This window comes from Molossus molossus, unplaced genomic scaffold (genome assembly GCF_014108415.1).
Source record: "Molossus molossus isolate mMolMol1 unplaced genomic scaffold, mMolMol1.p scaffold_m16_p_7, whole genome shotgun sequence".
NCBI classification, from domain to species: domain Eukaryota; kingdom Metazoa; phylum Chordata; class Mammalia; order Chiroptera; family Molossidae; genus Molossus; species Molossus molossus.
In genome coordinates this window covers 109,505,166-109,532,250 of record NW_023425401.1, presented here as the reverse complement: position 1 = coordinate 109,532,250, position 27,085 = coordinate 109,505,166, and the positions used below count along the sequence as shown (strand labels likewise).

General features: G+C 46.3%; 1 protein-coding gene across 2 annotated transcripts in view; it reads left to right on the top strand.

The window, feature by feature from the left end:
* The window catches only part of PRKAG2 (protein kinase AMP-activated non-catalytic subunit gamma 2), a 195,827-nt gene extending 177,399 nt beyond the window's left edge, over positions 1-18,428 (top strand). For both annotated transcript variants that reach the window (XM_036246381.1, XM_036246380.1), the window contains exons 7-16: positions 3,783-3,864; positions 4,840-4,898; positions 5,899-5,944; positions 8,137-8,191; positions 9,260-9,386; positions 11,957-12,122; positions 12,902-12,939; positions 13,937-14,083; positions 15,314-15,407; positions 17,435-18,428. In XM_036246381.1, coding sequence (XP_036102274.1) covers positions 3,783-3,864; positions 4,840-4,898; positions 5,899-5,944; positions 8,137-8,191; positions 9,260-9,386; positions 11,957-12,122; positions 12,902-12,939; positions 13,937-14,083; positions 15,314-15,407; positions 17,435-17,466 — 846 coding nt within the window. In that variant the 3' untranslated portion in view covers positions 17,467-18,428. The remainder of the gene's footprint in view (positions 1-3,782; positions 3,865-4,839; positions 4,899-5,898; positions 5,945-8,136; positions 8,192-9,259; positions 9,387-11,956; positions 12,123-12,901; positions 12,940-13,936; positions 14,084-15,313; positions 15,408-17,434) is intronic.
* The last annotated feature ends 8,657 nt before the right edge of the window (positions 18,429-27,085 follow it).

The window sequence follows — 27,085 nt, the reverse complement described above, 5'->3', positions numbered from 1 at the left end:
TTCTGGTCAAGGGCACGTACCTGGGTTGCAGGTTCAATCCCTGGCCCCAGTCCGGGTTGTGTGGGAGGCAACCAATCGATGTGTCTCTCTCACATCATTGTTTCTCTCTCTCCCACTCCCTCCTTTCCACTCTCTCTTTAAAAAAAAAAAAAAAAAAATCAATGGGAAAATATCCTGGTGAGGATTAACAAAAAAGAAAGGGGAAGGTGGTCAGAAATGTTTTTAGTCTGCCATTTTTAAACCTAAGGAGTCCCAGCTGAAGCTCCGCAGTGACAGAGGGTTTGTTGGGTGCCCCGAGGATAGAAGAGGGTCTCGGCTTTGATTGGAGTGATGTGCGCAGGTTTTGCTGTGGAGTCAGAAGTTGAAGGTGAATTCATTGGCTTTAATAGGTAGAGTGGAAGGTTGGTCCATTTGAACTGGAAGGAGCGTTGAGACGTAGTTCAGAGGCTAAGGAGTCTGCTGGAGCTGTTGGGGTCAGGCCTGCGGCTGGATTGTGGGGGGTCTTAGCTCTCATTGCTAAGAGCCGGGCCCTCTAGGCTGGGGAGAGCCATAAAGATGGGAAGGATGCCGGTATTGCTAAGTCCATGTGACAAGCTCTGATGTAACGGAAGAACCCAAATTGGACAGCTTTACAGAGTTTTAGCTCTTCATCAGCATTAATTTTAAAAGCTCCACAATCGCCCTGACTGGTTTGGCTCAGCGGTTGGAGCGTTGGCCTGCGGTCCCGGGTTTGGTTCCCGCTAAGGGCATGTACCTCGGTTGTGGTTTGTCCCCGGCCCGGGTTGGTCACACCCCTCGATGTGTCCCTTTCACGTCGATGTTTCTCTCTCTCTCCCTCCCACTCTATCTGAACAACAACAACAAAAAAAAAAGGAAAAATGTCCTCGGGTGAGGATTATTAATAAAATAAAAGCTCCACCATCCATTGAATTACTACAAAATCTGTGGAAAACACATCAGAGGAAGCAGAGTCCTGTTTTCTGGAACACAGATGTGCTACTGGGCTATTGATTTGTCAGCAGGTCTCAGAATAGCGTAGGCCCTGCTTACTATTTTTTTTTTTTTCCAGATATGGCGTCTTTTATTTACTGAGTTTTGGCCCGCTTACTATTTTTTAAAAATCATTTCTATATTTAAATTTTCCATTTTATTTTTTTTATCCCATGAAACCCCTCTTACAAAGTAAAGTTTAAAAGTGATAACAGCCTTGGCCAGTTTGGCTCAGCGGTTAGAGCGTCGGCCTGTGGTCCGGAGAGACCCGGGTTCGGTTCCCGCTAAGGGCACGTACTTTGGTTGCAGTTTGTCCCCGGCCCTGGTTGGTCGTGTGGGTGGCAGGCACTCGATGTGTCCCTTCACGTCGATGTTTCTCTCTCTCTCTCTCTTCCTCTCTCTCCCTCCCACTCTATCTGTACAAAAAATGGAAAAATATCCTCAGGCGAGGATAAAAAAAAAAAAGTGATAACAGGTTAAGCAAATAGAGTATCAGTTGAAAAGAAATTCTCAGCAGCCCTTAGGACACTCCCAACCCCCCAGGAGTTTTTTTCCTGGTTAAAACAAGATTGTCCTGATCCTTTTTTTTTTTTTTTTTAATTTTTTGTTTCTTTATTGATTTTAGAGAGAGAGGAAGGGAGAGGGAGAGGGAGATAGAAACATCGATGAGAGAGAACATGATTGGCCACCTCCTGCATGCCCCCACTGGGGATCAGGCCCACACCCTGGGCATGTGCCCTGACCGGGAATGGAACCGATGACCTCTTGGTGCAGGGTCTACGCTCAACCCCTGAGCCATACCAGCTGGGCTGATTCTTTGTTTTTTAATGCTGCTTATCAGTGAATTGGTAACACCCCATGTCCTCTATCGTTGTGAAGAACTTTATAATTAAAGCTTTAAATTGCTCCTCAAACAACTCCACACACATGCTTTAAAAAGCTAAGGCAGCCCTGGCCGGTTTGGCTCAGCAGTTAGAGCGTTGGCCTGCAGACCAGAGAGTCCTGGGTTCGGTTCCCACTAAGGGCACGTACCACAGTTGCAGTTTGTCCCCAGCCCCACCCCCATTGGAGTGGTGTGCATGGCAACCAGTCAGTGTGTCTCTCACACTGATGTTTCTCTCTCTCTCTCTCTTCCCCCTCTCTCCCTCCCACTCTACCTGAAGATAAATGCAAAAATGTTCTTGGGCAAGGATTAAAAAAAAAAAAAAAGCCACGGAAGATCTCCTTGGTGCAGAGAAGGGCACCAGAGCAGCGTGCATTGCAGAGCCGGGCGCTTTGAAACTCCGTTGAGGCACTGGGGGTAGATCTCTCGTCCACGGTAGCATATTCCATTAGGTCTTTGGAGGTGGAGTCGTGACTCCCTCCATGATGTGTGACATGCCGGTGGTGCGTGGAGGGGGCATGAAAGCCGTAAATCTTTCTATCCCTGCCTGCTCCTGGTGGGATCAGCACAGAGTGGGAAATTGAAGCATTCCATCCTTGGCTCTAAGGGCCGATGCCACGCCTGCCTCACCTACAAGCCCAGCGAATCTCTGCGGCCACCCGTCAGTCCCACGTCATCACTCAGAACGTCAGGGCTCAGAGAGGGGTAGAACCCGAGCCGAAAAGCTCCAGGATCTTCCGTCGTGTCCCCTCGTCGTACCTTCCCCTGCCCAAGTGAGGGCGCTTCTCCCCTTCACTTCTTACTGGCCCCTGGCCATCGACCGGCGCCTTCCTGGGTTTTGCTGGCTCCCTGCTGTTGCCGTGCTCGGGGTCGGCGGTGCCCCCGCTCAGACGTGGCTGCTCAGCGCACGACCGGTTTCTGACGGCCGCGTACCGGGCTGTGCGTCCGCAGCATGTGTCTCTGCCTCAGCTGACACATCTTGGATTCAGGAATCCTATTCCCCAAATTTGGGTCCGAGTAAATGCGGCAACAGAGAAAGCAAGTGTCCGGACCGTGTGAATATCGTAGTGATTCCTGGTTCAAGATGTGGCTCCAGAGACACTGGGGCGATGTTCGCTGCCGCACGATGCCGCCGGTAGGTCACAGCAGCACGGTTATGTAGCAGCTCCAAGTGACACTTGACATGGGCTTTGATTTGGGTTTTTTTTTTTCTTTTCGTTTTTTGGCTATTAAGTCAAACCATTTTCCCTATTTGCTGTCTGTATGTAGGGGATCCTTTTCGGCCCTGGACTTTGGGCTTTTAATAAACCATCACTTCTGGTGACTTCTTCACCTGCCACGGTTCCCAGGGGTGTTTGTCGGGAGGGTTCAGTGAGGGACCGTACTCGAATGTGACCTGAGCAGGGTCGACCCATCGCAGGCACAGCGGGAGCTCTGTTTCTCAGAGATATGAAAATACCAGTAAATTACATCCGTCAGACCCCCTCCTTCTCAGCCTCGGGGACATGAGCAAGCTCGCTTATTTTGTTACTGAACATACGAAAAACAAATTTTCATTTCAAGCAATTTGATATAACGCCAGTGTTTTCAAATGAACTAAGGACTGCACACAGGAGAAATTAAACTCTGACGTTTAATTCTTTAACGTGGTTTTAATTGCTCTATAAAGTCTCTGTATACAAATTAACTATATTGTTTCCATTTCAAAAAAAGAATCTCCAGCCCCTACATACCTGTAAATAGAACACCAAAGTGGTTTTGCGGGTGTTCATCAATTCCATTCTTGTTAGTTTTGAAAACTTAAGGTTGACGATAACTGGTAAGACTTGGTTGAATGTTTTCGCCGAAGGCGTTTTTCTACCTGACGTGGACTTTTACAGTGTGTGTTGTTTCTCTCATTTGTCTCCAGGTTAAAAAGGCCTTCTTTGCCTTAGTAGCCAATGGCGTTCGAGCCGCGCCACTGTGGGAGAGTAAAAAGCAAAGTTTTGTAGGTAAGCGGTGTGGTCCCGGAGAAAAGTCCACGGTGGGAACCCTTACAAGCAGAAATGTAACAGGTGCTGGCGGAACTCACGCTTGTGAACTTGTTACCCAGTTAAAGAACATTCTTGCTTTTGTATCCGGGTAAGATAGGGTCGCTAGTCAGCTCTAAATCACGCATCTACTTTTATTGCGTTTCCTTTGATTTAGCACCTATTGTCTCTGGAGGATCTTACGTGCCCAATCCTGTGAGCCCAGAGACCAGGGTCTGTCTGTCAGCCCCGTCTGCTCACGCTTGCACACCTGTGCCTCCCCCCCCCCCCGCTTCCTGGTGGGAGAACACCTTTGGACAGGGCGAACGAAACTATGTAAAGTGATCAGTACCTTCGCCAAATTATTTGTTATACTGTTAAAGCAGAGTGTAACTTGTAACATCTGAACTCGGAAGTCATGGCAGGCAGCGGGTGCCGTCCCTGCTGGTGCAGTCATCGCTGTGCAGTGGTTAGTGTCCTCGGTTACAGTGACACCGTGTGGTCCCTGCGGCCAGCACGTAGTAGGTGCTTTACCATCATGACTGGTAAAACCTCTATTTCCAGAATGCGTCTCAGGAAACAACCCACGTGTCCCCAGAAGTATCATGCTTCCCATGCTCTGGAACACTTGATCGTATTTTAAAGTATTTTAAATTATTTACGTGTAGCTGCAAGTGTTTCAAGATGTTTTATAACAATCATTCCGTTTTCTCTCATTGACTTGCCAAATACTGTGATTAATTCCAGTTACTGTCAGGTTCAGTGTCAGCTAAATTTGTGTATCTTAGCTCCCGGTAGATAATTAACAGAGCAATAGCTTTAAATAATGTATTAAACTGTGCTTGATACGTATACTTTAGAAGCTGCTCTAGTAACTATTCCAGGTTTGCCTGTCATTTGAAATGTTTCTGCTTTGTTTTCATAGTTTCGTATTTAACATGTAATTCTTTGTTCCAGGAATGCTAACAATTACAGATTTCATAAATATACTACATAGATACTATAAATCACCCATGGTAAGTTTCAGAAATCCTGTGTCATTGATTGGAGCTGTGTTCTATGTATGTGAATAGGGGTTGTGTGTGTGTGTGTGTGTGTGTGTGTGTGTGTGCGCGCGCGCATTTTAAGATTTTTGTAGGGGGTTGGGGGTTTTTTGGTACAGGGGTGGTGCTGTTGGTTGATTCCTCCAAATATATATAATGTGCAGGGAACCTCTGTAATAATCAGTCACATGTCTGAAGCTTGAAGAAGGTTGTCTCAGGAAAAATAAAAGGCAGTAGCTTCTTTATTCGATTTTCAGGAATTCCCAGGTAGCGGAATTCTGTGTGCTCGCTTATTGCCTAGATGTTCTTAGGTTTCACTCAGTGTGTGACATTGACCAGCACCTTGTCACGCTGAGACTCTGCCTGGACCCATGGATGCAGGCAGCCCCTCACACTGCTCCTGTCTGAGTGGCTATTACCAGTGACAGCCTCACTCTTTGACATGAAAAGGCCACCGGACTGACCGACCTTCATGGCCTGTTGTTGGGAGTACAACATCATGTACTTAACCCCCGAAATTATATAACAAGAACTATATGTATTCTGGGGTTTTAAAGAAATAAAAATGAAAATTGAAGAAATTTCCATTTTGACGCGTTCCTGCCAGTTGGAAAAAGACTTGCTCGTGGTTAATTTTCATGCCCTTGACCGGGAATCGAACCTGTGACCCTTCAGTGTGCAGGCTGATGCTCGACCCACGGAACCACACTGGCCAGGGCTCTTTGTGTGTGTGTTCAAATTTTGGTGTATCAGAAATTTTCAAATGAAAATATGTTAGACTGGTTTGTTGTGTTTTAAATTGATAGAACATTTCTCTTCAAAAAATGTAGAACATTGTTTCTCATTTGTTTCCAGTGTTGAATTTTCTTGGTTGTTGCCGTCTGCTGAGTTACAGGACTCAGCAGTAGTGATAAAGCAATTTTTCTTATGTGGTATGAACATTTGTACATAAGAATTTCTTTCTTATTTTCAGGTACAGATTTATGAATTAGAGGAACATAAGATTGAAACGTGGAGGGGTAAGAACTGTTGGATGTTTAAAACCTTTTAATATCGGGAAAAAATGTTCTACTTAGGGTATAAAATATATTCTCATTTCACAGATCCTTCTCTCTCTGCTTAAGGATGTTACATTCATTAAAACATTTCTTTCGCCCTGGCCGGTTTGGCTCAGCGGTTAGAGCGTCGGCCTGTGGTCCTGAGAGACCCGGGTTCGGTTCCCGCTAAGGGCGCGTACCTCGGTTGCAGTTTGTCCCCAGCCCTGGTCGGTTGTGCGGATGGCAGCCACTCGATGTGTCCCTTTCACGTCGATGTTTCTCTCTCTGTCTCTGCTCCTCTCTCTCCCTCCCACTCTACCTGAACAAAAAATGGAAAAATGTCCTCGGGTGAGGAAAAAAAAAAAAAACAAACAAAAAAAAAACACATTTCTTTCCATCTCAGTTTTGATAGTATGCCACACGACATGCGTATTACCCACTCCGTTTAATAGAAATGTACAGCGAGCAGGTGGCTGGTGTTTGAGATGTGAAGCTAATCAGTAAGCTCACCAGTGTCCACGTCCCTGCCCCCTTGGGGTCACCATATCTCTGTGAAGTATTACCCCCAAGCAAAAATGTGCCCTTGTATAGAAAATGCACCAAAGAAATGCCTAAGATTCACAAAAACAAAGGCCTGTACTTATTTAAAGTTAATAATTATTTCTTTACCAGTTATGGAGAAACAGAACAAACAACCTTGAACTCGATGACTGCGATCAGATAACACGAACATAATGTCAGGATTGCTTCCTTCTGTTCGTAACATTAAAGTTCACCCTTTATAGTCACAGTGCCCTTGCTGACATAGAGCCAGTCTTTTAAAATTCACATTACACGACTGTGAAACTGTTCTGTGTCCATGAGCCCTTCGTGCTGGGTCAGGGGAGCAGGGCCGAGGACTGGGAGCAGGAATCCCTGAGGAGGGAGCCTTTAGGGGTTATGGGAAAAACCCAGAGAGAAACAGAGGGACCAGCTGAAGGAAACTTTGAATTTAAAAACGAGGTTTAGCTTTGTACTACACATACTCTGCTTGGTATGATAGGCAGCCTTTGTGACTCGCTGTGAAATCCAAACATCGTTAGAATTCCCTGAAGGGCTGGGGGACTGTTAATCCCATGTGACCTAGACTTTTCATGGAGTGACAGATTTGATTTACGATAGTTCTGTCAACTCAACCTGAACAGAGTCGGCCTGGGAGCATACCTCAGCACGGCCTGTCATGGCGTGAATGGACTGTACCGAGCACCAAGACCGTTTTATCAGATCCTACTTACAAGGGGTGTTAGGCCAGGTTTGCCTTTTGGCACTCCATGGTTATTCGGTGGTCGTGATAATAATGCCAAGACATCCTCGCGTGACTTCTGTGTAGAAACCTCAGTAAATTAGTGAGTTGATCTTTACAAAGATAATTTCTGCAGACCAGCAGGATCCCCCAGGGTGCCGTGGATTTTGAGCGTGAGTTTGGTCAAATAAAGCGTAAGGACATTTAAAGGACAAAGTTTGTTAGAACTTTTTTTTTTCTCTTTTGACTTATGGAAATCCGTTCGAAAGGATTTCATGAACGCGGCCTCTCCGGAGGGTGGTAGTATCGTTGTGGCACCTAGCGCCCTCTGCTGGCACTTCTTTTATCGTATTTCTTGACTTCTTTTTACGACGTCTCTTATAAATACTATTTTTCAATATTTCATTGTTCCATAAAGGCAGCACCCTGGAAGCAGCTGGGAATCATTTAGGTTAGCCATATAGAATGAACATATAGCCATATAGAAAGAATTGTGGTCGTTCTCAGTAAATTAAATTCTATTTGGGTTTTTACCCTAATTCTTTTTTTATTTTTTTCCCTCACCCGAGGATATTTTTCCATTTTTTGTACAGCTAGAGTGGGAGGGAGAGAGAGAAAGGGAGAGAGAAACATCGATGTGAAGGGACACATCGAGTGGCTGCCACCCGCACGACCAACCAGGGCCGGGGACAAACTGCAACCGAAGTACGTGCCCTTAGCGGGAACCGAACCCGGGTCTCTCCGGACCGCAGGCCGACACTCTAACCGCTGAGCCAAACTGGCCAGGGCTTTACCCTAATTCTTATCTATACATTGAAGGGTATTGTAATTTATGTAATCATTGCGAACGCAGATGTGTTACTAATGACGTCTTTTCTTTCTATAAATACAGAGCTTTATTTACAAGAAACATTTAAGCCTTTAGTGAACATATCTCCCGACGCAAGGTAAGTAACATGCGCCGTTCTCCCTCGAACGCGTTCATTCAGGTTCATCTGTTTTGTTACCATGATTGATTGGTTGATAGATTTTTTTTTTTTTTAAATAGGGAAGGGTCAGCCTCCTTAACTCCAAATATTAAATTCAGTAAATCTAGAGACGGTAGAAATCACAGTCGTTGTTGGTGCGAAGGACAGATAATGGGCTAGGAAGACGGTCAGACTAAGCTGTCTTAAAATCCAGATCACCTGGACCAGAAATCATCTATGAAGCTCATTAAAACTGCAGACCCCCCCCCCAAAAAAAAAGCAGGTTCCTGGGCTCTCCCCCACCTGTGAAATCGGTCTGTGTAGAGTTGTGCCCAGGACCATGTATTAAAACAACTTCCCAGTGGTCCTGACAAACTCTGAAGCTGAAAAATCCGTCTCTATTAGCCATCGGTCCAGGGGTGGTCCAGCAGGGGCTGCCCCCTCGGAAGTCTTCCAGCCCATACATTTTGATCCCAGCCTTCTGGGGCGGCTCTGGTACATTCCCATGTTGGTATGTAAGCACTCTTAACTCTAGAACCCCAGCGAGAAAAAGTAGAATATGGATTTTTTTTTTTTTAGTATTTTTTCCCCAAGTTCCAACAAACAAATGCACCCACCACGCCTCCTGGTTGGCAGTCACAAGGGAGGCCCGAGCTGCCCAGAACGGCTGGCCCGGCAAGGAGGCGGCCAGCAGTCTGTGCAGCCACCGGCCAGTCCAGGGGCTCCGCGACTGCTGAGGTTCCTAGAGGTTGGCGTCTGTCATTTCTCAAATGAAAACATTAAATGTGCTTCTGAAAAACCACGAATGATTCGTAGCTCACCCTTGTGTTTAAGATTCATTATTAACACAGATTGTGAAGGGGGGAAAAAAAAATCATTTTACTGAGATCTTCAATGTAACAATTTTCCGAAACACTGTTTTAAGTCAGTCATCCTCTTAGGGTTGTACTATAAAGACACTGAAAATGCTGTTGATGGCAGGGGTGGTCCGCAGTTTTCTAATTTGTCCTTAAAGCCTCCTAACAACTTTAATGGCTCTTCCCACAGCCTCTTCGATGCTGTAAACTCGTTGATCAAAAATAAAATCCACAGATTGCCAGTTATTGACCCTATCAGTGGGAATGCACTTTATATCCTTACCCACAAAAGAATCCTCAAGTTCCTCCAGCTTTTTGTAAGTAGTTTTCAGTGTTTCTAAAGACGTAGTTGCATCTACTTTAACTGCTTTACTTCACGTAAACTGGGTTCTGGTCCCCTCAGGAGGAGAAATCCTTAGTCTTGCGGCCCCCTTTCTAAATTTCAGTTTCTCAACTTACGATACTGTTTGAATTGCACGTTCGCAGAAGTTGATTCCAGTCAAACAGTGATCACCTCCCTGGGCAAGAATCAAAAGATTAAAGTCACTTGGAATCCTCTATTTAAATTAGAATATTTTATCACCTAAAGTATTCTAATTTGCACTCAGTCTAATTAAGGAACTGCTACAAGATAAATCAAGCCAGTATTTATAGCTAATTGCCTATGATGCTTTATTGGGATCATGGTTTTAGAAACATATATTCAAAAAGTACTGTCCCCAGAATTAGCTCAATATATTAACGGCAAACATGAGGGGCAAACCCAAAGCAAGTAAAATTTTGGCGCGAAAATACCATGTTGGTCCAAATTAGGGCTACGGCATCCGTAGGTTTTCTCAGCTGCATTCGGAAGAGAGGGTTTCTAATCACGCAAAACAGACCATCTTTGGTCGGCAGGTTTCAGAGGCTCAGACAGACCAGGGTGTTCACAGGAGGGCTTTAAATTTGTCCTTTGAGTGATAGGCACTGAATTGGACCTTTTTTCTTTTAAGGACATGCACTGAATTTGAGGCGACAGGTAATTGGTCAGCTAGAACAGGTAGGCAGCCTCATTCGCGGTTCAGAAGAGATCCTTTCAAGAGTCTTTTGTTGTTGTTTTTTAAGAAGATACTAGGCATTAAAAATGCACACCAGACGAGCTCGGACATTGCCTTCCCCACGGTGTCAGAACGGCCCCACCCTGCCACGGAGCACGGAGGGCTTGGTGACAGCGAGAAGCTGCTGCCCGTCAAACCAGTCCCATATTTTAATAGTTTACGTGGAAAAGTGACACTCTTCACGTTTACATGAATGCTAAGGAAGAAGGTAGGAAGGAGAGCCGTTCACAAAAAGGCGTGGGGCTTGGGAGAAAGCCGGTCCAGGGAAGACTGGGGAACCTCTGGCTGTCGTGGGCCAGGCCTGATGTGGCGTGGGCTGAGGACACGGTCACCTTCGCACTGAGCTTTCCCGGGACCGGGACGCGGCAGGCGTGGAAGACCCACGCGCCAGGCTCAAGCCCGTGCATTTTAAGTAATACCGATCTTGAGAACTGAGTGCTGCTCAGCATCTTCGAGAAGTCAGGCACTGTCCTGACTTATTTCGGAAGCATAAATCTAACCCTCACCGCACCCTCTCAGGTGGGTGTTTTTATTAATCCCGGTCTGTCGGTGATGAAAGCGAGCGAGGTTGAGTGACTGCCACGGAGGCCGACCGGCGGCCTTTCTCAGCGCCCACCCACCCCGGCTCCCCTGGTCGCCCACGTGCGAAGTGGTCGGGTCCCAGCGCCTTCCCCGGGCTTCGCTGCCACGGGAAGGGAGCAGCCGTCTGCACTGGCCTCCGGGTTCGCTCCCGTGGAAAGGAGAGCTTGCCCTGGCCGGCACTGCCTTATATTTGGACCAATATGGTAGTTAGAATCATGCTAGTAGAACAGCTGAACAGCTAGAGGTTTTCAGATGGAAACAGAGTCAAAGGAGTTTCAGGACCTGGTTTTACTGACTGTGCGCCGGTTTTCTGAGGGAGAGGAGCGCTCCCCTTGGACGTGTTTGGCAGGTAGCTCGAGGGACTGTGTGGACTGGGCCCTCCTGCGGCTCGGTGGGCTAGGTGACCTAATAGGCCTTTCTTTTTTTTTCTCTAAATTTCTAGGAGTCTCATGATTTGATGAACTCTTTGACTTGAACGTTTTGTTTCTGCTAATTGTTCATCTTTTCCTGATAATTATAAGGTACACCAGGCGGATGGAATCAACTGTACCCTTTCTAAAAGGTGGATCTTTGAAACCGTAGACCCTGTTTTGTTTTAGTCCAACGTGATCCCAGACTTCTCTCTCCTGGCTTCTCCCTCCTCCTTTATCACAGCCGTGAAAAAAAAACAAAGAAAGAAACGTGAACTTTTAAAGGTTCTTGCAATTCTGTGCAGTTGGCTTGGCCTTTATTCCTAGGAGACAAAAATTGGAGTCCTCCAGGGGACCGTTCAGGATGTAAATAGAGGTGGGACAGGGTGAGGACGAGCTCAGCTCCGACAGCCACCGTCAGACACCTGGAAATGTGTGGGGCTTTTGTAAGCGGTACCTAGTGGGGACGGCAGGGCCAGGGGGTTCCTGGTGGCTTCTGAGTCTTCATTCCCAAGTAGACCTGTTTTCCCTTCTGTCCTCTTCTTCAGTGGGTGAGTAGGGGGATGTGTACAGTAGGGCTTTGCGATATCTTCCCACGCAGTTAATTCGCTAGACCTGTCAGCTGGTCCGAACAACACTTCTTCCGTGTAACACTTTCCTGTTAATTCAGACGTGCAGGTATATGGCCAGGAAAGACTGACTTGAATCTGTCGTGCTAGTTTTTCATGCATGTAGACCTGTGAAGGTTCCGAGGGCCCGTTCGGGCCCTAGAGCCTTTGCCCTTACCCTCCCGTTCAGATGTCCGACATGCCAAAGCCCGCCTTCATGAAGCAGAACCTGGACGCGTTGGGCATCGGGACCTACCACAACATCGCCTTCATCCACCCGGACACGCCCATCATCAAAGCCCTGAACGTCTTTGTGGAGAGACGGGTGTCAGCCTTACCTGTGGTGGACGAGTCAGGTGTGTGTGTGTGGCCATAAAACAAAAACGCTGTTTGTCTGTGACGTTACTGTCAAAGGGCCTCGCACAGGAGATGCGTGGGGGAAATGAACCTTTGGGCCTGGTGAATACATTCAGCATTAAGGATATTAAACTGGCTTATTTTCATATTTTCCAGTAAGACAGAATTTCAGGTTCATTTAAAAACAGATGTGTTGCCCTGGCCGGTTTGGCTCAGCAGTTAGAGCGTCGGCCTGTGGTGAGAGAGACCCGGGTTCGGTTCCCACTAAGGGCACGTACCTCGGTTGCAGTTTGTCCCCGGCCCTGGTTGGGTCGTGCGGGTGGCAGCTACTCGATGTGTCCCTTTCACGTCGATGTTTCTCTCTCTCTCCTCCTCCCGCTCTATCTGAACAAAAAATGGAAAAATGTCCTCGGGTGAGGATAAAAATAAATAAATAAAAACAGACATGTTGATTTTATTTAGCAATATGTAATTCTTTGGTTCTTGTTAATCCTTCCTTGAGGATATTTTTCCATTGATTTTTAGACAGAGTGGGAGGGGGGTGGAGGAGAGAGAACCATCGATGTGAGAGAGACACATTGATCCAGGTGTGTGCCCTTGACCAGGAAGTGAACCCTCAACCCTTCGGTCCACAGGCCGACGCTCTAACCACTGAGTAAACCTGCCAGGGCAGCAATATGTAATTCTTCATTGTGGCCTAATTGAGACTGATTTTAAATGTCTTTTTTTGTTGCTGTTGTTCCTAAGACACTTTTCTAACATGTATTTTCATTTTTAGGGAAAGTCGTAGATATTTATTCCAAGTTTGATGTAATTGTAAGTATTTTTAATTTTGTCAAACCTGTCATCTAAAATGCATTTAAAACGTATTTAAAAATCTCTTTCTGTGGTTTTCCGTAATTGAATGATTTCTAGCTTTTTGGAGTAATGCAGATCTTATCAGAGAATTCCATAGACTCCCTGCAGTAATTTTACTTTTAATATTCATTGGCTTAGCAAGGCATTATATATCAGTAGCATTTTATAATTCTCCGTTGGTTCGGGTGCAGTTTATCCGTCATCTCCACAGCACGTGTGTGTATCTTAAACGGCAGTCATTCTGTGTGGGGACATCCTTTATCCCACCAACAGGCACATGCGTTAGCGCACAGGAGCCTGTGGCTGTGTGCACCCCCTTGATGTCCAGCCCCGTTGGCCCTCCTGGGCTATATCCGCTAGGTTGACTCTGGTGCTACACCTCTCCACGCGATGCTTTCCTTCTCATTCGTTTTCAATGCCCTTCCTCAGAGCCTCCCATTGTTCTGAGAAAGGAAACTGTAACTTTGGTGGCCCCGGATGTCCACACTGTCTGGGGCCCCTTCTGTTGACCCCAGCATTAAATACTCTTTCTGCTGAACATACTAGACACCAGAAAATATGCCCGTTGGAATTTGGTTGAGTGGGACCTGCTAAGATTAATGAGAACCCTGAGGGGCTCCTAGGGAGAATCCATCCATGCTTCTCACCCTGTGTTAATCCACCTCTCAGAAGACTGTTTATTGGGTCGGGAGCCTTGTGGAGTGAGGATAGGGGGAGGGTCATCAGGAGGGTGTGCCTTCTTAACAATGACCAAGGTTGCTGAGCCGTGAGGGTCCCCCTGTGAGCTTGAGCTATCGCTGGGAGGAGGACGGGGCTGATGGCACGTCCTACGCGGGGATGCTGGTACTGAACTCACGTGGATATGTTTCAGTCCGGTGGCTTTAAAGCGACTGATTCTGGCCATTTGTGTGAACTTACACGAAAGCAGGTAATCCGCTGTGCTCCTTTGTTACAGAACCTTGCTGCTGAAAAGACATACAATAACCTAGATATCACGGTGACCCAGGCCCTGCAGCACCGGTCCCAGTATTTCGAGGGTGTCGTCAAGTGCAGTAAGCTGGAGGTGCTGGAGACTATCGTGGACAGGATAGTGAGAGCAGAGGTGAGATGGGGTCCCCCACACTCTTCCCCCCACCCCCCCAGCCTACAGGGTAGTGAGAGCAGAGGTGAGATGGGGTCCCCCACACACACCCCAGTCCCCCCCAGCCTACAGGGTAGTGAGAGTGGAGGTGAGATGGGGTCTCCCGCTCCTCCCCCGCTCCCCCCTCTGAGCCTACAGGATAGTGAGAGTGGAGGTGAGATGGGGTCTCCCGCTCCTCCCCTGCTCCCCCCTCTGAGCCTACAGGATAGTGAGAGTGGAGGTGAGATGGGGTCCCCCACACTCCCCCCCAGCCTACAGGATAGTGAGAGCGGAGGTGAGATGGGGTCCCCCACACTCCCCCCCAGCCTACAGGATAGTGAGAGTGGAGGTGAGATGTGGTCCCCCACACTCCCCCCTTCTCCCCCCCCAGCCTACAGGATAGTGAGAGCGGAGGTGAGATGGGGTCCCCCACACCCCCCCGCTCTCCCCCCCGGCCTATAGGATAGAGCGGAGGTGAGATGGGGTCCCCCCCCCGCACACCCCCAGCCTACAGGATAGTGAGAGCAGAAGTGAGATGGGGTCCCCCAATCCCCACCCCAGCCTACAGGCACTCACCAGGGAATAGTGCCTCAAGCTTTAGGAATCGCAGGACTGGCCCATGGGGGCGCCTTCAAGTTCAGTTGGGTGATGCGGTTCCCCTGTCCCAGAACCTAATGTGCTACCCGGTTGGTCATCTGTAAATGTTCATTGAATGGAATTTATAAGTTCTGATATCATAGTTGAATCAAGTAAACTGGTAAGGTATTCCCATGGTTTAAAAAAGACATATCGTCCTGGCCAGTGTGGTTCAGTTGGTTACATCGTCCCGTTGCACCAAAAGGTTGCTGGTTCAATTCTCAATCAGGGCACATGTCCGTGTTTCCAGCTTGATCTCTGGTAGGGGTCATGCAGGAGGCAGCCGATCGATGATGCGCTCTCACATCAGTGTTTCTCTCTCTCTCTCCCTCTCCCTTCCTCTCTCCTCTAAAAATCAATAAAAATCAAAAAATATTTTAAAAAAGTGGCCAGGCAAATCAGCATTGCATTTGACCATTAGAGCCAAAGACTTTTTCGTGGTTCTGTACACTGTAACTTCCTCTCATTTGTGGACTGGACTCGTTATAGAGTACATGGGAGGGGGTTCTTTTTCTGTTTTCATCTTTAAATGTTTTATTTAAACTTGCTCACGTGGCCTGCTTTTCTCGTGTGCAGGTCCATCGGCTGGTGGTAGTGAATGAAGCAGATAGTATCGTGGGTATTATTTCCCTGTCGGATATTCTGCAGGCCCTGATCCTCACCCCACCAGGTACAGATGCCCATTTCTGACCTTCACCTACTGGAGCTGGGTGGTTTTCTGTGCGTTCCTCTGTCCACTGCTTTCACTTTGTGGTTGTGAAGGTGAGAGAGAGAGAGAGACAGAGAGAGAGAGAGGCTTATAGAAGCACCCTGACTTAGCCTCTCTGCCCAGCAGTGCCTGAATAATCGCGGGGTCACTGCCAAGTCCATCGTAACCTTTTCCGTGACGAAGCCGAGACCTCCTCCGTTCCGCGTTCTGTTCAGGACGACTACCTGGGAACCGGGAAGGGGGGTGGATTCTTCGGGTTCTAACTATTGACACCTGCGTCTACACTTCAAAAAGAAAGTAACTTTCCAGTGTGTTGAATATATAAAAAACAAAAGACCCCGGCACAAACTTTTCCCCACGAATAGTGTTTGGAAATTACATTACCACCAGTCAGCAGTGATGACTAAACTCATTTTTGCCGAGTCACTCTGAGCCAGCCCTCAGGTCGCAGCCAGGGAGCCTGCAGCGGGGGAGGGGCAACCACCAGCCCCCACCCTCTTCTCTTTTCCCCTCCCCCCCACCCCCACTAAGTACAAACAACCCAGCCTTGGGCCACACAGACCAAGTCCAAAATCGAGGCCAAGACAGGAGACTAAGTGATGTGCACTTTGAACTCTTGGAAGTTAAACCTTAAAGTGTGTATACTACGGCATTGATTTTTTTTTTCTTTTGTTCAGAAATCAGACCAGCTGAGACTAGTTTGTACAATCGACCTATCACCTAAAGACACCCACCCTTCAGGAATCCCTGGGCTGTGCGAGGGCATGGGGGTCCCAAGGGACCCCCGAGCTGTGATCCCAGTAGAGCAGGGACTCCAGGTGTACTTTTAAAGCATCCACTGTTATGTGAATAAAAGGTACCGGAGTTATTCTTTTCACCGGATAGTGGACACGATTTCCCTTGAAGGATATTCATCTAACATCACACCATTTTTTTTTCCTCTTTCGTTGTCAAACTTAACTGTCCAAAGGAACCCAAGTATCTACCCATACAACCAATGAGTAAGCAGTCTGGGAACAGTGGCCACAATTTTTTAGCCGCTTATTTTTTAGAGACGTGTCTCTCTTTCAAAAGTCTAGCGTCAGAGGAGAACGGCGGAGAGAGCTGTGATGAGGAAAATGGCAGCTCTCCCACCAACCCGTTCTGGAAAGTTCCCGGCCAGGTCAGTTCTCCTTAAACATGCTTCGTGCTTTTTTTTTTAATCCTCACGCGAGGACATTTTTGCATTTATCTTCAGATAGAGTGGGAGGGAGGGAGAGAAAGAAACGTGGATGTGAGAGAGACACATCAACTGGCTGCCACCCACACGACCCCAACCAGGGCTGGGGACAAACTGCAACGGAGGTCCATGCCCTTAGTGGGACCCAAACCCGGGACTCTGGTCCAGGGCCGACACTCCAACCACTGAGCAACACCGGCCAGGGCTGCTCCGTGCCTTTTTAAGAACACTTTTATCTGTACAGTGGAAGTACTTTGCATCTTCACTAAAACGTCAGTACGCATTTTTTGTGAAATTCTTTAGCAGTGGAACCCTTTTCTCTTGCGAATTCAATCTTGCATATTTGGAATTACAGTACGTGACACAGCCCAGCCATGTGGCTCGGAGATTGATCCACGCACCCAGAGGTCGCCGGTTCGACTCCCAGTCAGGGCACATGCCCAGGTTGTGGGCCTGATCCCCAGTGGGGGGCGTGCAGGAGGCAGCCAGTCAGTGTTCTCTCTCATCAATATTGCTCTCTCTCTCTCTCAAAATCAATAAAGAAAAAAAAATCCAAAAGATAAAAATACAATACGTGATACGGATTAAAAGTGTGCTGCAGTCATGGTGGGAGGTGAGGAACCCGGATCCCGCCTGCTCCGTCTCCTGCGTGTCCCCTGCGTGTCCCCTGCAGACACGCAGGTACGCAGAAGCCTCCAACGTGGAGGAGCACGCTCAGCTGCCACGGATTCCCATGTCCCTTTGAAACTCGTTGTCCCTCTACCAACAGGTGCCAAACAAAAGGAGCCGGAAACCGAATGACCGCCGTGAGCGGAGCCCTTGTCGGACTTGAACTGCGACTCTGGGTCACGCTTTGCCTCATGAACACTGCCTGCCGTAGAAGAGAGGAAAACGGCCACGAATGTACATCCGGGCTTAGTGATGGGTATTTGTTCCAGGGCTGTTGAAACTGAGCATAGAAAAGAAAGGAAGACCGTATGCGTGTGAAGCGTCGGCTTGCATTCGAAGGCTGTTTTCAGACCTCTGTCTGAAAGATTTCCAATGCTGTATGTCATTAAAGTGCACTGTGTCCCGAAGTGTTTATTATTTTTCATTTCAAAGAAGTCACTGGTATGCAACGGGACGTGACGTAAGGCGGGGGTGTGGCTTGCTCAGACCTAGTGCCTCATGTCAGAACACAGCTCGCCGGCAGCCCGAGTGGACGCGTGTGAACCACCACCACCGAGTGTGAGTCTTGAACCTTTACCAGGTCGGTTTGTGCACGTTCGCTGTGTCGTATCAAACGTCCAGGGCAGGCTTCTGCGTGTGCTGAACTAGAGCGCAAACGACTGCAGCAGCTTTATTTATTTATTCCTCTCGTGCAGTTTTTTGACACCTCTTTGGGTGAGTCAGCGTCACTGTGCCCGTTGATAAACCATCGGCTGTTATTTTTAAATGGCACATTTCTCATCAAGTTTGGGTGTGGGGAGGATGGGACTCCAGGCGGCCGCTGGCGTTAGAGGCGGAAAGTTCCGACGGCCCGGAGGGGAACCGCGCTGGGCTGCAGGCAGGCGTTGTGAGCAGGACGCAAAGTGCGGGCGGCTGTTTCTCGGTATTGAAATGTAAAGCCACGCCCTCGGGGTGACTGCTCCTGCGATCGCTCCTTGTACATCTTACTGTGGCGTGTACAAGACTGTCCTACGATGGAAGAGAGACAGCGTGTCCTCATGGAAGCGCTTTGAAAATGTCAGCACTGTATATATGAGTATAGTTTGGTTTTTTGTTTTGGGGTTTGTTGTTTTTTTTTTCAGATTGAAAAATTAAAATAAATCTTAACTATCTACCATTTTGTTAAAGAAGTTCTTTGAAATCCCTTGTATCTCAGCCTATATTGAAATTCTATATGCAGTAGTACCCCACTTTGATGTTTCTCCCCCACATAAAGGAGAACGTGAATTCTCATATCCTTTTCCCCTCATCCGGAAAACACATAAACGATTCGGTTCCTCAACTTTACATCTCTCCATTAGTAAATAGAACATATTTAATTCTAAACTGCCATGCGGATTTTGTTTTGCTTAGCTGTCGATTTTTCCATCCCTTGTCGGCCAAATGGGTAATGGCATAGACACAGAAAGCCTATGGACTCCGTAAAAACACAACTAACAAGTGAGTTTAGCAAAGTTAAAGGATAAGAGTTCAATCATCAAACATCAATTGTATTTTGCCCTGGCCGGTTTGGCTCAGCAGTTAGAGCATCGGCCCACAAACCAGAGAGACCTGGGTTCAGTCCCCACTAAGGGCATATACCTGGGTTGCAGTTTGTCCCCAGCCCTGGTTGGGATCATGTGGGTGGCAGCCAGTTAATGTTTCTCTCTCTCTCTCTTCCTCTCTCCCTCCCTCCTGCACTATCTGAAGATAAATGCAAAAATGTCCTCGGGTAAGGATAAAAAATAAATTGTATTTCAAGTGGATTAAGCCAATCAGAGAAAGACGAATATCACATGATCTCACTTATTTGTGGAATATAATGAACAAAATAACCTGATGAACAAAATAGACTCAGAGACATAGAAAGAAGTAGGGTTCAGACTGACAAACCTCAGAGGAGGGGTGGGGGAGATAAACCAAAGAACTTATTATGCATATTTGCATAACCAATGGACATAAACAACAATGCTGGGAGGGAGGGGGGTTGGCAGGAGGGTGTCACTGGGGGAAAAAGAAATAACAAAAAATATATATATACTCACCTATAATATTGTGAACATTATCATATTCAGTTTTCGGAGTCAGTCTATTCAGCATCAAAGACAATTATTTTTACAGAAGAGACTAAGTATTTTAAACCTTGTCGGTGTAAAAAAAAATCACGGCGTGACTAGCAGAAAATAGGAGATGCATAGGAGAGAAACTGGGTGAACGGGAGTAAATGGGGTAGAAATGTTTTCATGTTACATAACTGGTAGCCAAAGGATACTGCTGAAAATGAGTGGAGTGGTTAAAATGACAAAATAAAGTTATAATGTTATTTTTTAAATCCTAAAAAAAAAAAGAATTGTATTTCTGTATACTAAGAAGCAATCAAAAATTAAAAAATTTTAAGATTCCCATTTAAAATAGCGCCAAATATAAAACATTTAAGAGTAAATCTGATAAAAGATATAGTTTATACACAAAAAAATACTAATATTGCTGAGAGAAATTAATGGAAGACCTAAATAAGTAGAGTAATACACTCTGTTCACCCGGGTCAGAAGACTCAATATTGCTAAAATATAAATCCTCCTAAAATTGATTCACAGATTCAAAACAGTACCAAATCCCAGCAGGCTTTCTTGTAAAAAGTGACAAGCAGATTCTAAAATTCAAATGGAAATGCAAAGGACTAAGATTAGCCACAACTCTGAGAAAGAATAAGGTTGGAAGGATAACGCGATCTGATTTCAAGATTTATTATATAAAGCTACAGTCATCGGTTCAGTATTCTGTTGATGTAAAAACAGACCCATACTTCAACGGGCCAGATGAGTGTCCAGATAAGACCAACCCATATATGGCTGACTGCATTTTGGCAGACATTCAAAGGCCATTCAGTGAAGGAAGACGCTTTTCAACAAATGGTGCTGGAATAATTTGATGCAGCATGTCCTCAAATAACATCATTTCATTATAATGATGATGAGAAAAAGAATTGATTCCTGTCTGTGGGGAGTTGGCATGTTCTCATATCTGCATGGTTTTTCCCCCATCCCAAAGGTATGCGGTGAACTTGCGTGTCTCAAGTGACCCAGTCTGAGTGAGTGTGGGTGTGTGTATGTGACTGAGCCACGACAACCGAGTCACTCACTGAGTCACCAAAAATTGGGTGACTACTATAGTTAATCTTGTTTTTATTCGTGATTCTTGAATGTACATATAGCACACATTTGTTTTTTTTTGTTTTTTGTTTTTTGTTTTTTTTTTTAATCCTCACCCGAGGATATTTTTCCATTTTTTGTACAGACAGAGTGGGAGGGAGAGAGAGAGAGAGAAACATCGACGTGAAGGGACACATCGAGTGGCTGCCACCCGCACGACCAACCAGGGCCCGGGACAAACTGCAACCGAAGTACATGCCCTTAGCGGGAACCGAACCTGGGTCTCTCCGGACCGCAGGCCGACGCTCTAACCGCTGAGCCAAACCAGCCAGGGCAGCACACATTTGTTTTGATATTTAATATTAGAAGTGTTTTGGGCCTTTATGTCTTTGTTTTGGTGATGTTTTTGTGACCAGAAATATGCTGTAGAAACTTAACTCTCGTTCATATCAAGTAGCCTGTAGGTAAACTGAGTTCCTTGTACAGTCGCAATTTTTAAGAACCTATCGACATTCAGTGAGGACTTACTGTATTCATATGCAGGAAAAGAACTTTGATTCGTACCTTTCACCACATACAAATAGTAACTCAAAGTGAGCTCAACAGTTTTCAGAAGACACATAATCCAGAATTTTTATAACATACCCATAATGTCCACTGAACAATAAAAATTACTAGATGTGAAAAGAAAAATATATGACCTACAATCAAGAGAAAAGTCATTCAACAAAAGCTGATCTCTGAACGATCCAGATGTTACAGTTAATACACAAACGTTTAAAAATAAATATAAGAATGTTAAAGAACCAGAAAACAGGTTTGTTGGGTAGAGATGTGAGAATTTCAGGAGAGAGAGGAAAACTGTAAAAGAACCAAACAGAAATCCTAAAATTGAAAAATATGTTATCCAAAAATGCTTAAATCATTAAGAAGGGGGAAACAGAAAAGAATAAATACAGGCTTTTGGGTAGAAAGCCATCAGACTGTCTAATACACGTGAAATTGGGAGTCCCAAAATGAGTGAAGAGGAAAAATGTTTATGTATTGGTTGGGAAATGTTCCAATTGGATCAAAAACAGTAACTCACAAATCGAAGAAGCTCAGTAAACCTTAAAAAGCATAAATTCAGCCCTGGCCGGTTTGGCTCAGTGGTTAGAGCGTCAGCCCGCGGTCCAGAGAGACCTGGGTTCGGTTCCCACTAAGGGCACGTACCTCGGTTGCAGTTTGTTCCCAGCCCCAGTTGGGGTTGTGCAGGAGGCAGCCACTTGATGTGTCCCTTTCACGTCGATGTTTCTCTCTCTCTTCTTCTCTCTCCTTCCCACTCTATCTGAACAAAAAATGGAAAAATGTCCTCGAGTGAGGATTTTTAAAAAAGCATAAATTCAAAGAAAACAACGCACAAACACATAAGCAAACTCTGAACACCAAATACAGAAAAATATTCGAGCAGGCAGGCAGGGAATATATTACATAAAGGAAATAGTAATAGGACAGCTGCATTCTCAGAAATAAACGGAGGCCCGAAGAAAACGGAGCATCTTTCAGGACTAAAACACATGCCCCTGGCTGCCCAAACTTCTGTATCTGACAATAAGGCCTCTTCTCACACACGAGAAATGAAAAGGTAGCATGAAGGAGACCTTTCTGGTGATAGAACAGTTCTGTGTCCTGATTGTGGTTTTGGTTACACAAATCTACACATGTAATAAAACTGAAGAGTTACACACATACACGCATGTAAAACTGAAGAGTTACACACACGCATGCATGTAAAACTGGTGATGTCTGAACAAGTTCTGTGGGTTGTAACAATGTCCGTTTTTTGGGTTAGATATTGTCCTATGTTTAGGGAAGATGTTACTACCATCCAGGGAATAGCACACTAACTCTCTGTACTATGTTTGGGAGTACCTGCTAATCTATAATTAATTCTGAATAAAAAGTGGAGACATAGAGACACTTTTCAGAGCAATTGTGCATTTGTTGCCAGGAGACTGCAAGAAATGCTAAAGGAAGTTCTTCAGGGAGAGGGACATTACTGGGGCCTAGCTGTGCAGTGGAGAGGCCTGGCAAACACTCCCTGGGCTAGGTGATCCAAGTCAATACCAACGATGACAGGTCACCCTGGGAATATGTTCCCTCCATAGGATGTGATGAGAATGGCGCTTGACTTCTGGGGTCTTCCCCCCAGACACCCCATACTCCCACCCTAATCCTGAGAACTTCAGACGGATTCCGGTTGAGGAACGATCTACAAAACACTGACCAGCACTCCTCAAAACTGTCAAAGTCACCCCAAAACAAGAAAACTCAGAAACGATCCCATCCTCGAGGAGCCCAACTAAGGCTGATGGGCAAACGTAATGTGGTATTTCAGAGGGGACCCTGCAGCAGAAAGAGGACAGTAAGGGAAACTGAGGAAATCTGAATAATGCATGCACTTTGGTTAACAACAATGTATCAGTATTGGTTAATGAATTCTAACAAGTGGACCACACGAGTGTGAGATGTTAGCAATGGGGAGACTGGGTGCAGGATGGAGGGGCATGGGCTAGCCTTCACCATTTTCCTGAATGTCTAAAACAGTTCTAAAATAACAAAGTTTATTTCAAAAAATAAAAGCCCTGCCTTGGCCGGTTTGGCTCAGTGATTAGAGTGTCGGCCTGTGGACCAAAGAGTTGCGGGTTCGATTCCGGTCAAGGGCATGTACCTTGGTTACAGTTTGGTCCCCAGCCCTGGTCGGGGTTTTTTGGGCAGCAATCAATTGATGTGTCTCTCTCACATTGATGTTTCTCTCTTTACAAAAAAAATCAAAGGAAAAAAAAGAATCATCTTTCAGAGAAAATATTGAAATACTTATGAGTGAAATGGAATGATGGCTAGATTTGCTTCAAAGTAACCCATGGGTGGGGGTGGGGGGAACAGGTAGGGCTGGATGAAACAGGATAGTCCATGACTCCGTAAACACTGAATCAGGTGACGGGACTGGGGCTCACTGCGCTAATCTCTCAACTTTTATATGTTTGAAATTTTACACACACACAAGTTGCAGAAAAATGTCTAAGGTCTTACTGTTTCGGATGCTTAGTTATTAACGTCTTGCTGTTTGGTAAGGAATTCTTACAATATCATTAGCTAACATCAATGTCTAATTACACTTATTGATGATAATGGACATGAATCCGTATTTAAAATTTTTTTTTTTATTGATTTTTTTGAGAGAGAGAGAAAGGGAGAGGGAGAGAAACATGGATGAGAGAGAACATCGATTGGCCGCCTCCTGCATGCTCCCACTAGGGATCCGGCCCACAACCTGGGCATGTGCCCTGACCAGGAATCAAACCAGCCACCTCTTGGTGCATGGGTCGACGCTCAACCGCTGAGCCACACTGGCCGGGCTGAATCGTATTTTAAATGCTTTCGTCGATTCCTACCGTTTTGTAAAACTTTTGGTTGTTTTCATGTCAGATGTGATTAGAGTATCGTGTGTACCTTTCAAGTAGCTGGCAAAGCGCTCACACAGGAAGAGGTGACGGCACTATTGTGTCTCTCAGCTACGCTTATACTGCATTTTTATCCTCATTCATTCATGGATTCTTTGAAGGACTCTTTTGAGACCATTGACCATTTTGTGAGATTGAATTTAGTTTGGCAGAACTTGGGTAATATATTCTGTAATTTCTCAGAACCAGACATGTGAAAAGCAATACATTATAACATCCTGAGCACTAAACAATGAAGAAAACACTGCCAACCCCTCCCTGTTGTGGAGATCCCCCCAGGATACCTCTCGGACCACTCATGAAATGCCACCATCTGCCATTCAGGCCCATGAGGGTGCCATGGTCAATCCGTACACTACATACTAGCAAAGCTCAATTATTTTACTTTTAAAATAAAAATGTTTTAAAGGTGGAAGTTCTGCTTTTTGCTGCCCACCAGTAGAAGAAACTCCAACACTGAGACAACTCTGCACACAGGAGGAGGAACCTAGAGTGAGTCTGTCCCTCCGATGGTAATTACATCTTTCGGTGCTTATGAACACTGTGACTAAATGCCACATCTAAGGCATTTCTGAAGGCCACAGGTCATCCAAGCCATGCTGGTATAAGCCACCACCTGTTTTATTGCAAGGAGTCAGCCACCCGGCTCTTCCTGAGTGACCCCCTAATGTGTCACACAGGCTCTCAGGGACAGGTGTTCTGCTCCAGCCTCTGCTGGTAACAGCTCCTATCAGGCCCTGGCCGGTTTGCTCAGCGGTTAGAGCGTCGGCCTGCGGTCCAGAGAGACCCGGGTTTGGTTCCCGCTAAGGGCACGTACCTTGGTTGCAGTTTGTCCCTGGCCCTGGTTGGGTTGTGCGGGTGGCAACCACTCGATGTGTCCCTTTCACGTCAATGTTTCTCTCTCTCTCTCTCTCTCTCTCTCCCTCCCGCTCTATCTTAACAAAAAATAAAAAAATGTCCTCGGGTAAGGATAAAAAAAAAAAAAAAAAAATCTATCAGGTGCACTCTCACTTGGGGGCTTGGGGAGAAGGCCAGTGTCACCCACAGCCCAGCAGAAACTGAACGTGTACTTTTAATGAGACTACTGTTGATTTTATAGTTGATATATTCGTTTCCTGAAGCTTCTATAACAAAATACCACAAGTGGGGGACTTAAAACGATACTCTCACAGCTCTGGAGGCCAGAAGTGCAAAGTCACGGTGTCAGCACGGCGTGCTCCTTCTGGTCCCCAGGAGGTCACCTCCTTGCCTCTGCCAGCCTCTGGTGGCCCCAGGTGTTCCTTGGCTTGTGGGAGCATCACCCTGGCCTCTGCCTCTGCTGGCACGTGGCTTGCCTCTTATCTTCCCTCTGTGTCTGTGTGCCTCAGTTCCTTCTTCTCTTCCAGTCATATTGGATCAGGGCCAGATCTACTCCAGCATGAACACATCTTAACCAGTTACCTCTGCAACAGCCCTATTTCCAAATAAGATCACATTGTGAGTGGGATAGTACTTCAATATATTTTGGGGTTGGGGGACATTCTACCCCTAACAGTTAAGAACAATTTACAACTACTGCATAGGCCCAGACCTGTCCCGAGAGCTCCTTGCTGAGCCTACTTCCTCTCTCCTGCGTGGCTTACATCCATGGACGTAGGGCCGGCTCTCTCCAGTTCCTCTTTCTGGGAGCGCTCCATGCAACTCCATACCTCAGGGTTCAGGCCGGACATGGCTTCAGAGAGAAGCTTGCTTTCATCCCGGTGTAAGTCGAGGACTCGCCTTCCCCAGGTTGGCCTCATGCTAGGATGCTGAGGGCAGAGCTCGTCAAGGCCCATGGCCCCATCCACAAGAGCAGGACCTGTCCCCTTGACTCCAAGATAGCCACACAATGAAATGACCTTGGCACATTCTCCTAATCTGCATCATTCGACTTGAACAATACCTTATGTGACATATAACAGGTCCATCTGATTCGGCTTACGCGAAGGATAAGAGGAGTCTGGTTCTTCTCCACTCCTCCATCATATATCTAAAAAACAAAATGCAGCCCTGGCTAGTCTGGCTCAGTGGTTGGAGCATCGGCCTGCGGACCAGGGAGTCCCGGGTTCTGTTCCCGCTAGAGGCATGTACCAAAAAAAAAAAACGAAATGCCTTCATGTCTCCTGCTCTCATTGAGGGTCACTCACATGTCAAAAGGTAAAATAATTTCACAAGTGTCCTTTTAGTAAAAACAAGCATAGCAGCAGTTTTCACTCTTTTCTTAGTCTAATCCAATGATAGAAAAAAAGTTTTATATGTTACCCCTGGATATTAAAAGAATATCTGTTGGAACTAGAAGTCAGATGCCATTGGACTTGTTAATGCTCACAGAAAGTTAATGATCCCATGATGGTGGACAGTTCAAACTTCAGATAACTGCCATTAACGACCTCCCCCACCAATGCCAGCAGTTCAGACCAGCAGGGACTTACCTGGCTGATCTACAGGTTTAGCCTGAGCCCTTCATTCAAGAGATGATGGCAATGGCTGGACCAATCATGTCCTCTCTCTGGGACTGAAATGGAAGAGTTCTCAGTTCCCAGGGAAACAAAACACAGTGGAAGGCCAGTGAGAGAAGGCAGAGGCCACAAGACAGGGCAGTCCTGAGTAGGAACCTGGAGAGAAGCTGACTGGGTGACAGAAGTTCCAGCTGCTCAAAAGGTTAGTGAGTGACCTCAATCAGCAGAACAATTCTGCATCTTAAAGCAAGTCCCTTTCTCCCACCCATGCTCCTAAAAGGTCAGTTATTTCTGTGTGCGTTCATTCCATCAATCCCAATTATTTGAGGTAATCGGAGTCACTTCGTAAACCAAATTCTCCCCACTCTGGAATAAAGAAATCTTCGAAACACCTGGGCCTGGCTGCCCTTAACGGGCTTTAAGGCAACTGGGAGGTTTCTTGGACGATTTGTCCTCTAGAACTGTACTTCCCCGGCTGGACTCCTAACACTCCCAGGTTAGGGCAGCGCTTTCAAACTTTTTGAGGCAACCAGAGTAAGAGATACATTTTACAATGGAACTCAGTACACAATACATACAAGGGTGGGCAAAAGTACATTTA